At 42.1% G+C, this 12,784-nt stretch overlaps 1 protein-coding gene across 4 annotated transcripts in view; it reads right to left on the reverse strand.

Annotated features, from left to right (window-relative positions):
* The window catches only part of ano1b (anoctamin 1, calcium activated chloride channel b), a 59,815-nt gene extending 49,439 nt beyond the window's left edge, over positions 1 to 10,376 (reverse strand). For all 4 annotated transcript variants that reach the window (XM_080761954.1, XM_080761953.1, XM_080761951.1 and 1 more), the window contains exon 1: positions 10,001 to 10,376. In XM_080761954.1, coding sequence (XP_080618080.1) covers positions 10,001 to 10,111 — 111 coding nt within the window. In that variant the 5' untranslated portion in view covers positions 10,112 to 10,376. The remainder of the gene's footprint in view (positions 1 to 10,000) is intronic.
* Between the last annotated feature and the right edge of the window lie 2,408 nt (positions 10,377 to 12,784).

A 12,784-nucleotide genomic window follows, 5' to 3' on the forward strand; every position in this document is an offset into this window, starting at 1 on the left:
AGAGAACATAAAAGGCATATTATATTCCTTAATCAAATAGATATTTGACCATTTGCGATACAGGGCCAGGCAATGACATCATTTGTATGAGAAATTGGGTTAAATGAAAAGTGCACCGTCTTGTCTGTCACATCACATGCGAAAGCAGAGACGTTTTGATTAATTCGATTAGTTATTAACTGTTAAGTTTAACTGACTAATTTCTTAACGGCGATTCATCGATTAACTATTAGCATCCCTGATTGCAACTAATTCATATCCATATAATTCATACGTTTTTAATAATGCTATTAACCCATGTTGGGCGGGAACCCCCTTTGGTGTTTTAAGCGTTACGATATGCTTTAGCTATTGAAAAAGACTAAATAGCAGATCTACAAGCTCATAGTGCGCCACCGAGTGGCGCGCTACGAGCTTGTAGGTCTGCTATTTTTGAAAAGTCGTGAAAATGTGGTGCAAATCTTTGAATATATATTTCAGAGCTTCTGGGGGGGTCCCTGGTATACAACATATTTTGAGATGGGGGTCCGTGGCCCAATAGAGATAATTCTGGGGGCCCTTGACATGAAAAAGGTTGAGCACAACTGACCGAGAAACATGGGTTTTTCAGATTTTTTTTTTTTTAAATCGCCATCAGTCCAAAATGTGTTAAGCCGACAAGCAGTATTATAAACTACGAGGAAACAGTACCCCCCTCAACCCCTCCTTTCTCCTCTTCCTCCCGCTGTCATTCGACACAAAGTGTATGAGCTCACTGAAGCGCAGTGTGTTTATTTGCGGGGGCAGTGTATCATGGTCACTGTGACAGCCAGGGTATAAAGACCGTTTTCTCTAAAGAATGTCGTATTTAGTTATAGAACAAAGTGGTGCGTGGTGGGGTCATAAGCGAACAGGGTCTAAACTTAGCTCAGTCTGCAGACGCTAAGAACTGTTTGTGTGTTTTTGTGCTGTTTTGTGTTGCCCGACTTGCCCTGCTGCGTGTACGAAGGTTATCCACATACACATAAATACTAGCATACACAATAGTACTGATTCTCAGTCCTCACAATGACCCGGCACAACCTATTTTTTAAAAATATTTACTGTATTGCTCTTTCAAGTTGAATAAACACATGATGAATAAACAAATACATTACAAACATACCAGGGGGTCTAAAGACACAGAGACAATGTTTTCATGTGTCTGAGTTGACATGACCTCTCTAGACTAACCCGGTCTAGAGGAGTAAAATATATTTTCTATGATTTTGTTTCTCCGTCAATCAGGCAAATAAAACACACTGGTGTGTGTGTGTGTGTGTTTCCCAGGATTCAAACCCGGGTCGTAAGAAAGCCAACAGCTTAACCACTATAGTTCCCTTCAAGCTAATGCCACTACTGAGTCTGAGCCATTATTACTGCTACACTCCATTATAGCCCATTTTGACCTCTCCCCACCGGGAAACCAGATCCGGGTCACGGCACCAATGTAGGCTAACATCCGGGATTCGAACCCGGGTCTCCGTGTAAAAGCCAACTTCTTCTTATAACCTGTAGCCTATAAAAGCAGGGGTTCTCAAAGTTTTTGGTCGTTTTTATGCATGTAGGCCTACTGTACTGTGTAATGTGTACTATGTAAACTCTTCATTTCCATTTTCCAGCCATTCAGTTGAAAATAATTTGTGGACCCCCCCAAAATAATTTGGCGACCCCCCCAGAGGGTCGCCAAACCCACAGGTTGAGAACCCCTGGCCTAAAAGGGGAATCCCCCATCCACATATCAACAGAAATAAAGAGCATGTGGAATAGCTTGATATAGTCTGGATGTGTAAATCATGCATTAAAAACGCTCATTCGTCTATAACTCTCAAAAGCCCCTACAGTATACAATATGTTGGTCGGTTTCAGCCATCATCCAACATTGTTACATTAGTCATATGAGGGTTTTTTTATTCAGTACTTGCACTTGGGCTGCAGGGCATCCCCTTAAACTTTTAGTAGGATACAGATGCAAAACTCCTGGCCCGTGCACATGCTCTCTCTCTCTCTCTCTCTCTCTCTCTCTGTGTGTGGGGAGCCCACATGTAAACCTATACGCGTCATAGTTAACTGCATTCGCGTTGTGTTGGTGGCTGTGTGTCTGCCTGAGGAATTGTACAACTGAGCCTATCGCCTTGTGAGCTTCTTATGAGCATTGCGAGCTTCTCTCTTACCGTTTATAAACAGAATAAAATCCTGAAGTTCCAAAGGCAGGTGGCTGCCTTCATTGCTGATACTGGTATACGTCTGATAAGCTCAGCTGGCGGCGCACAAAAAATAAACCATGTCCAGGACAACAGAAAAAGTTGAAACATGCGGGGAATGCTGGTTCAAAAATAGCCAATCTTGAATCTAACTCACAATGAGTCACTTTGACGACGCCTTTGTGTGAGAGCTGTGTCGTTCAGACTGAAAACACGTACGTGCGCACACAGTGGTGGAAAAAGTACTCCCATTTTTTACTAAAGTAATAGTATCAATACTGCAATGTAGGGGGGAAAAAAGTTTACCTTTTCATTGTACAGAAGGTCCCAAGTTTTCAAATGCATAACATGTATATAACAATCATTTGAAATGAGCAGATTGTGTCGCAACGAGGCGCATTGTGAGCTTGTACAGTACAGTACAGTACAGTAAAGTACAGTACAGTACATCAGCTGTTTTTCAATGGCCAAAATGTAAATAGGGCTACTGTGGTTACTGTTAATGTTTTGTTATAGTATAATAATCAAAATCTACAAAGTAACTAGTAACTCAAGTTTTCAATATTATTTGTAATGGAGTAAAGTAAATGTACAATATTTGTAGTAAAACTACTGAAGTAAAACCTAACAAACCTCAAAACTGTACTTAAGAGGGGCATGGTGGCACAGTAGTGCTGTCACAGCTATAAGGTCCTGGGCTCAATTCCTGCTGGGGACGCTGTGGGCACTGGGGGCATGTTCCCTCCTCCACGTCATCAGTGCCCATACCCGAGGCGGGGGTTGGCGAAAGGGCCTTTCTGTGTGGAGTTTGCATGTTCTCCCCGTGTCCCCTATGGTAGGTACCCTCACAAAAACATGCCGTAATCCTGGTCTCTAAACTACCTCCCCTGGCTAGCCTAATGGAGGGGAAAGGAACTGGTCGGAATAACGTGTTCCTTTCACGCGCTATACGTCCGGCCGGGGTAAACTCTCCCTTGTCAGGTGAAAAGAAGCAGCTTGGACTCTTCATGCATAGAAGGAAGCATGAGGTCAGTCTGCTGCCCCCCCCCCCCCCCCCCAGGTTGGCAGAGGAAGTGTAGCGCCCAGGATTACATTAGATAATGTGATAATTTTTCCTGGGTGGAAAATTGGGTTAAAAAATTGTGGGATAAAACATAAAAAAATAAAACTGTACTTAAGTACAGTACCTACTTGAGTAAATATACTGTACTTTGTAAGGCAGTGGCCTGCACACACACACACACACACACACACACACACACACACACACACACACACACACACACACACACACACACACACACACACACACACACACACACACACACAGAGAAGATTCAATGGAGAGACTCTCCTACTGGTCAAATGATGGGCTTATATAGGAAAGCAACAAAACCAAAACAAACAAATCTCCATGAATTCAAAATAAGTATTCTTTTGGGGTGAACTATAGTATATTATACTCCTTTAAGGCCTGCGTGAGGAATCTAGCCAGTGGAGGTCTTTTGCACCTCAGAGTCCCACACATCCAGTGTTAGGGTTAGAATTAGGGTGCGACTGCAAGCGGTTTATTCTATTAACTCATCTTTGTCGGGAACCCCTTTTGGTGTTAGCATTATATGTATGGGTGTATGCTTGTAGGTCTGCTATTTTTGAAAAGTCGTGAAAATGTGGCGCAAATCTTTGAATATATATTTCAGAGCGAACATTTTTAACTAAAAGGTTGGCTTCTGGGGGGGGGGGGGGGGTCCTTGAAACGACATATTTTGAGATGGGGGTCCGTGGCCCAATAGAGATCATTCTGGGGGTCCTTGACATGAAAAAGGTTGAGCACCACTGACATAGAAACATGGGTTTTTCAGAATTTTTTTAGGATTTAGAAGCCTTTTTTTTTTATCGACCTCAGTCCAGAATGGGTTAAAGTCCATGTCCGCAGCATTGAATTACTGATGGCTGCTTGTGCAGCTGTCAAAGAGCAGCACATGAGTCAAAATCCACAGTGTTAACTTCTACTCTGAGAGTGTAAGAGTCCATTTGTATAATGTTGTTTATACCGCTCTGCAAACGAGAGGCCTGCATGCATGCGCGTTAAATTAGCGCTCCAGATTCTCATGCAGGGCAAAAATGCATTTCGGAAATACCAAGAGATACTGTGTGCAGTTAGTAGGCCCGGCACTACTGCATTTTGCAACCTTGTGCACGCACTATACGCGCGGTGCTCATGTGGTTAGATTATCTCAGTTTTTGCATACTGCGAACACTAAATCACGTTGTTCATTGGCCTCCTCGTCAGAGTCATCTAAAAGTATATTCTGCCTGGAATACAACGCCCAGCACTTCCCACGGCTTCAAATGTTGTTGTTGGATGGGAAAAAATCAGTTAAATCACACCCGTGTGACTGTGAACTGAGTGGTGCAACTCCCCCCCCCCCCACCTCTCTCTCTCTCTCTCATTAGCAGGCAACAGTGCAGCACTATCCCGCTCTCTGTTTCTGGCACAACAGCGCCCCTACTGGTACTCATTATACTGGTGCTCATTAACGTCACATAGGTGAACACAGGTGAACACATAGGTGAACACGGACATTGCTGTTCCTTGGGAGTGGTTGCAGCACCACTCAAAAAACCAAGAAGAAAATTGGTAATCATCTTGAAAAGAAAAGAAACGCGTTCAGAAAAAGTTACATAATGCTAATAGCAAAAGTTACATAATCCTAAATGTGACCTTGTTAATTCAAATAATGGCTTAAGTAAAAGAAAGAAGACACTGTGGCACTGGCAACATTGCCTGCAAGGCTGCAACCTTATTACAAAGATCATGCAGTTCCAACCCAAGTAGTGTAACGGCCTTGAGTGTGACCTATAGGCCATTTTTATGTTGCCTAAAGCCCAAACCACACCAGCTGGGATCAATGGAACTCAATGAGTTGCATTGTGTGGTTGACCTTAAAACGGTCCAAACTGGTGTAGTTTTTTTCAACAAAGGTTCAAGTTTTAGGTCGTCATTAGACAAAGTAAAAGGTGAGTGTGATTTATTTTTCATTTGCTGCTTTCTTTCGTTTTAGCGATTTTAGCTATTTTTGGCGGTGGGTGGGGGCATTCGAGCATGGGGCTAAATACGTCTGGGGTTTTTTTACACATTTTTACTGTGATTTCTTTATTAATATTTACTATAGTCCTACTAGACCCCAGTACATCTGTCACCACAGGAGATCACAGGATCCACTGAATGTGAAGGTATAGGGGGCTCCCATACTGTGTGTCGTAAGCTCAATATGTCAGTTTGTCACATTAAATAGATCCTGTGATCTTTTGTGGCCAGATATAATTTCTTGGGGTCTAGTAGGACTATAGTAAATAATCAAAAAATAAATCACCATATTTATTTTGTAAAAAAAAAACATATTTAGGACCATGTTCGAATACCCCCGCTCCCTGTCAAAAATAGCTAAAATTGCTAAAACGAAAGAAAGCAGCAAATGTAAAAAAAAAAAAAAATCACCTCTTACTTTCTCTAATAACCTAAAACATGAACCGTGGTTGGAAAAAAACTAAAGTTGTCCTTTAACCCATTCTGACCGGGCACCCATTTTGGTGTTAGCATCATGTTATGCTTTACCTATTGAAAAATAGCAGATCTACAAGCTCATATCGCGCCACCGAGTGGCGCGATACGAGCTTGTAGGTCTGCTATTTTTGAAAAATCGAAGAGCGACTGACATTTTTTAGAATCTGATCTCAGGTCAGAATGGGTTAATCAGACCAGTGTGTGTCCCGTGGAAACCTCGTATGAATCTGATCTCAGGTCAGAATGGGTTAAGTCCAAGACATGCTTTTTGGCCTAAGTCACATTGTCTTTTGACTGAAGCCCAAAGCACATCGGTATAGGGACACCTTGGAACAAAACCGTATAAGGTAAACCACACCAAGTAAACCACACCAATGCAACTCATTGAGTTGCATTGGTGTGGTTGACCGTATAAACAACGTTTTGTCACTCCCGACCCGACCCTTTGGTGTGGTGCGGGGCTTAAGTCCGGTAAAGGTGGAGCTGTGATATTAAATACTTTACGTGCTGCTGGGTCACTTGACCTAATGTAGAAGAAACCTCTTCATCTCCATAGGAAGTGGACTAGGAAAGGAGAGGAGCCAAACGGAGTGCCTGTACAGTTCTACAGTTTGGCAGATTCCACAAAAGTGGGCCCATTTAATGGCCTTTCTATCTCTGGGACCCCAATGTATATTGCAAAATCAAAGTAAATTTAACTTTCATTTAATGAGAGTGTACAAATGGAACCATTTGGTTCCATTTGTGCAATCTGAGTTACAGACCCATAAGGGTCCATTTGGTTGCTAATTATCATTTAGCTTGGGACCCCCTGGAACTACCTCAAGGACCCTTAGGGGTCCCCGGACCCCACTTTGGGAACCACTGCCCTAAATTATTGCTCCCTATGTGCAGATTGGTGACTTGCATTGCACTCTCCATCGGTGTATGAATGTGTGTGTGAATGGGTGAATGTAATACACCATCTATGTAAAGTGCCTTCGCACTATATAAATGTGACCAGATTTGACTGAGAGCCTGCCAATTCCAGCTTTTCACCAGAGGAGATTTTTATTTTTATCAAAATGAGTTAATAGCACAGGCAGACTCTTCACATACTAGAGCATGTCTGAAATAAGTGTCAGAGCTGAAATCGACATGTAAATATGAAATAAATGCTTAAACATGTAGCTAGGTGAACCTTTCAAGGCTTGAAGTGAATATTTCAAGCCTGTTTTCTCAAATCGCTGTTTCTGCAAGACATTACTCTATAAGCCATATCTCCAAAACTGGTGGGTCAAACTGAACAACCAATGTCAATTTGAAGCTATATGATTCCCTATGCTTTCATATGACATGACAAAACGAAAACTAAAAAAAAACCAATGGCAGTCCCTCAGTCAAACTTAGTCACATTTGGTTAGTTCCCACCACCGATGACGCCACTACACTCAGTTATGACCAACAATCCTGTAACCTTGTTATTACTTACAGTATGATAATATTGTCCTATCGATGTTATGCAGCGTGTTTAGATAGGGGCATGCGACCCTGCCGATTGGCCTATTTGTTCTCCGTCAATCAAATGGATTGTTGGCCTACATTAAAAAACAGAACGGACTGATTCTAATCCAGGCATTCTGACCCACATTGACAATATGGAACAAACCTCGTTCTCGTGGCAATGTCATTACTCCCACGTACAGTACGTAACATCAGTGACTGTTTCCAAGTCATATTCATATTTTTAGATTAAGCATTTAGGCCTGACGTCGAAACTTAAAAACAATCTTCTAAATCATGACAGTTTTCTGAAATACCTATGTTTCTGTATCGGTGGTGCTCAATATTTCATGTCAAGGACCCCAAAATGTATATGTAATTGGCCGCCGACCACCATCTGATAACATGTTGTTCCAGGGACCCCCCCAGAAGAAGAGATTTGAGTTAAAAATATTCACTCACTCGGAATATATATTCAAAGATTTGAGGCACATTTTCACGATTTAAAAAAAATAGCAGACCTACAAGCTCGTAGCGTGGCACCGAGTGCCGCGCTATGAGCTTGTATATCTGCTATTTTTCAACAGCTAAAGCATAACATAATGCTTAAAACCCCAAAAGGGGTTCCCGCCCAGAAAGGACAAATTAAAAAAAGGTGTAGAATAAAATGAATCACCAAGGCAAGTATCATAAAACATAATTAAATAAAAAAAACGCTGCTATATAGAGTACAGAATTCCTGAGTCCTGACGTCACTCACTCATCCCCTGGGTCACGGAAGTGTATAGTTTCTCTATTGAGAATAACATTGGGTCAGCTTATAGAATCATCTCTTTGAATTGTGGTCCAAAAAAATAAACACGGTAATCTGTAGCGTTTGCGATTATACTCACTCAGTCACTCATATTTGATACACTCTGTCTGTGAGGCAGCAACCTTTTGCAAGAACGCATGTAGGGAATAAAATAGGCTACCGTACGCAACCATGGGTAATGGCTGCCCTCAAAGCTTTGCCTGTTTGTTTGTTTGTTTTGTTATATCTAAACCATTTCAAGTTTTACGGGGAAAGATCCAAATGAGACGCTTGTCCCGCATTTGTGCCTTTTATGTTAACAACATTTAGGAACCCTGAGACTCAGGGACGTGCACACATTCTGTAGACATCAAAGGAGGGCTTCAGCACCTGCCCCTTTTACTCGTCCGTAAAACAACTGCCCTCTCCAGACCACGAATGCAGCGTTTACTACAGTGGAAGAAATGCCACTCCTTTTCCATGCCATGCCGGAAGGCAGCATTCAGGAGAATTGCTTTTTTTCCCCCCTTAAGTCTCCGCAACTTGAACGCAGCATTTTGCATTGAACAAAATGTGTTTAGAAATCCATGTCGTTACACCCCTGCATCTCCACTAGCTAAAGAGTGCTGGGGTTGGGCCCCGAAATAGCTGATCTACAAGCTCACAGAGTCACAACGTGTCGCAGCGCCACGCGTTGTGAGCTCTGCTATTTGTGTCTAAAAAAAGTGCCCTCTTACGGGATTTCAGCCCCTGCCCCTCTAACACTCTCTGCAACTTCCCGGCTGACACAGATGAAAATAAATCCACAAATGTGTGTATATAAAGATGCCCACCCCCCGTGGGTTTTACAACCGACAAAAGTTAAAAAGTGTTCTATTATTTGACGCTGCCCTCGCATTCAATTTAGTTCTTTGTTTGGCCACGTTGCAGCTTCCACGTGCTCACATGTTTACATTAGATGCTGATATGCTGAGGGTCAGGTCATTGTACGGCTTCTGCATTCTTCTGCGTGTTCATAATGTTTACACATTAGACGTACTTATATTACCCGCAGGAGTAAGAACTCAATGCACAGCAAGCACCAAGCACCTTAAGCGTCAAGACACACAGTGGTCGAATCTGTTTCTTTTGTTGTAAACTGTGTGTGTGTGTGTGTGTGTGTGTGTGTGTGTGTGTGTGTGTGTGTGTGTTCGCGCGCGTGCATGTGTGTGAGACACACAGATGTAACTCACAGACACAAGTAACAGTCCTATCAGACAACTTCACCTAATGCATCAGCATTGCACTTGGAATGCAGGTCTCTTTCCAGTCACAAGAGTTATCTGACCTGAAGACAATTCTATCCTAATCAAATTGTAAAAGAGACGGAACATTAATATACAGTAGCTCGTCAAATGTCTACTGTGGCAAAACAAGCAGATTCAAAAGCTATAGTTCAGGTGTTGTTCAGACTATTAAAAAAAAAGTTAATCTGACACATTTTGAGGACACATTATAAAGTTAACCACATGAAACCTAGTGTCCCTATTCTGGACATATCAAAATATTATTAACATGCGAAGATATGCACTGTGAGCTTTACGATATGCCATTTTCACTATTGGATGTACAAAAAAGTATTTCATTGATAAATAGTAAAAAAAACAAAAAAACAATGCCCATACAGTAGCTGAGAACGTTATGTTTCTGGAAAGGGTTTCGTCCCTAAAGAAGACTTAAAGCCTGAATGTTATCAGTAGTGAATATAAAGCCAACACAATCCACCTCATTCACTCACTCCCTGCCTCATGTTCTCAGCATTTCTTTCCCTTTTTATCACCCTATAGCTCTCTATAATCCTCCACTGTGTGTTCACTGCAGGTCTAACCTTCTCAATCAGCCTCTCTCTCTCTCTCCCTCTCTCTCTCCACCCCAATTGCCCATGGTTGCACTCACTTTAAACTTGCCGTGGAAGATCACATCTCGCAGGAAATGTGCAGATGGTGATCGCTGCTGGTCGCTAGGGCCCGGGGAACAGCTGGGAGTCTCTATTCCTTCCCCAGCCATCTTCCCATCACAGCCAGTGGACGGACAACAAGCGGACGGAAGAGGAACAGGCGGAACAAACACCGTTACAGGAGAGAGCTCGGGATTCAACTGAACAACTCCAGTTTCCCGGGAACCGTTTCTCTCTCCCTCTCTTTTTCTGTGACTCCTTTTTCAATTACTTTTTTTTACGACCATGTGGCTCTGATTGGCTCATTTCATCTCTCTTCTTTTCTTTTTCCCCTCAGACTTCCTGTGTTGCCCCAGTGTGTGTCTTTAACGCTCACTTTGCTCTCATAGTCTCACGTCTGAAGGGGGGGGTGAGCTGAGCCGGCGGCCCTGTTACTTGAGAAGCAGTCGTGGAAGCCAAGATCTAAACATAGTCGACGATAAAGCTGTGATCTACGCAAGGTGCCCTCTCCCACTTTCTGCTGCTTCTCTCCCCCCCCCAGCCCCCCTAATCATTTACAACAAACTACCACAGCACTTTACCAAGCATCTCTCTCTCTCTCTCTCTATCACAGTGGGGTCAAGGTTAAGATGCATTACACGCTGGAGGTTAACATAAATATGGCCCACGAAAGACAAACATTCCAGAAGAGCCCCACTACAAGAGTTGCTTGATGTTTACGTCAATGGATAATGTATACTTCAATGTAGCCTATATACTCACTTAACCACATCCAACTTGGCGCCCGCCTCCTCTCTTGGGAATGTTGTTGTGAAAATGTCCCAAGTTTAATAAATAAACACATTAATTAATATTAATTGATTGATTAATTAATTAAAAAAGGAGGGGAAAGGTGAAGATTGCTAGAAGATCGGCTATCTTAAATAGGCAATTTTTTCCATGCAACGCCATCTTACAATAAAGTAAAAAAAAAAATAAAAAAAAAAATAAATAAGGTCTACAGTAATAATAAATCAAAGAGACGTCAAAGAGCCAGTGATATTCAACCTGCAGTGTTTGAACTTTGGGACAACTGACGTACAGTATACTGTATAAGACAATACATACTGTACACACTGTATAGTCTATTCCTAGTTCAGGAGAGTGTCCATGTCCAATGTGTTTATTGCTCTACAACACAGATGGTAACAGCATTATAGGCAGTGGACATTCTTGTGTATCGAGCTTCAACGGTGTCGATTACAATTAGTGTGTGTGTGTGTGTGTGTGTGTGTGTGTGTAGGCCTACAGTACATGCCTGGCTGTTGATTCAAGATTTGTTTTGTTTTGGTTGTTTTACCGTTACTGTCCCTCATAGACATGCATTGATAGCAATGGAAGGAACACATATTATACTATGATATACTATGATACTATGAATTCGCAAAGATTTGAGTTAAAAAATGTATATTCAAAGATTTGCGCCACATTTTCACGATTTTTTGAGTGGTGCAACCACTCCAAGGAACAGCAATGTCCGTGTTCACCTATGCGTGTGCCTACAGTATGTATGTGTTGGTTCATGAGCACCAGTATGACTATGACTACCGTACCAGTAGGGGCGCTGTTGTGCCAGAAACAGAGAGAGAGAGAGAGAGAGAGAGAGAGAGAGAGAGAGAGAGAGAGAGATAGTATTAGTGCTGCACTGTTGCCTGCTAATGAGAGAGAGAGAGAGAGAGAGAGAGAGAGAGAGAGAGAGAGAGAGAGAGAGAGAGAGGAGAGGAGTGGCATGCTACGAGCTCGAGCTTGTAGATCTGCTATTATTACAAACTATTTCAAACATTTGAGGGGAAATCCAAAGGGAAAACATAATTCACATATTTTATTCCTGAGAGAGTTTCAAGTGATATGTGTGTAGGCATAAAAGTATTAGAAACCAGGGAATCACCACTTGAATCTGCATGGTGCGAACATGAAATGCTTCCTGGAGAGACTCCAAGAACTCCATTTGGACTATTAAGTTATCCACCCCTGTGGTTTCAAAATGCACAGGCAGAAAAACAGAACTTATTTTTGCTACTGCTTTTTAAAACTATTTAAAACATTAACCCCAACCCTAAAATGAACATTTTTCTATCATAATACATGGAGGTTGTTTATATTGAAGCATTAGTCCCCCAGTCTACTAACTCATGTTATGTTATGTTATGGAATAACAAAAATGCATTCTGCCAGATGCATGTGCGTGTGCTAAACACTGTTTGTGCAGTACCCCCTTCTGGGACATGACACACATTACACAGCATGACATCCAGTAGTACAGTATGTCTACCAATACCTGATGAAAAGAGTTGGCAAATTGGGTGACGTTACATTATATTTGCAAAGAACAAATATAATTATGTTACACAATATGAACATAATTTAACACAATGAGTGCACGGGACAGCGGCGTAGTAGTTTCCCAGAAAAGAGCGTGCAAAGGCCGCGACTAAAACAGAAGCTAATGGCTATGTTGAAACAAAAACAGTGCAGGCGGGGCCCTGACAACAGTGCACAGCAAGGGATAAAAGCAAGGCAATCTTATAGCGATATCAAACTGCTCAAGACGAGCCTACTGGTCAAAAGTTGCGCGAAATTAAAATAATCAGGATGAGTATACCTGGCAACGGGATCAAATGTGTCAATGTGTTTACTATATAATGAAAAGGTGAAACCGACTACGGAGAATGAGAGCTCACAAATGTCCTGGTAATGTCTCCTGGTTATACATGCATAGTTGCATACCGGTATCAACCCAGTAC

This window comes from Protomyctophum bolini (assembly GCF_963924005.1).
Source record: "Protomyctophum bolini genome assembly, chromosome: 4".
Lineage (NCBI taxonomy): Eukaryota > Metazoa > Chordata > Actinopteri > Myctophiformes > Myctophidae > Protomyctophum > Protomyctophum bolini.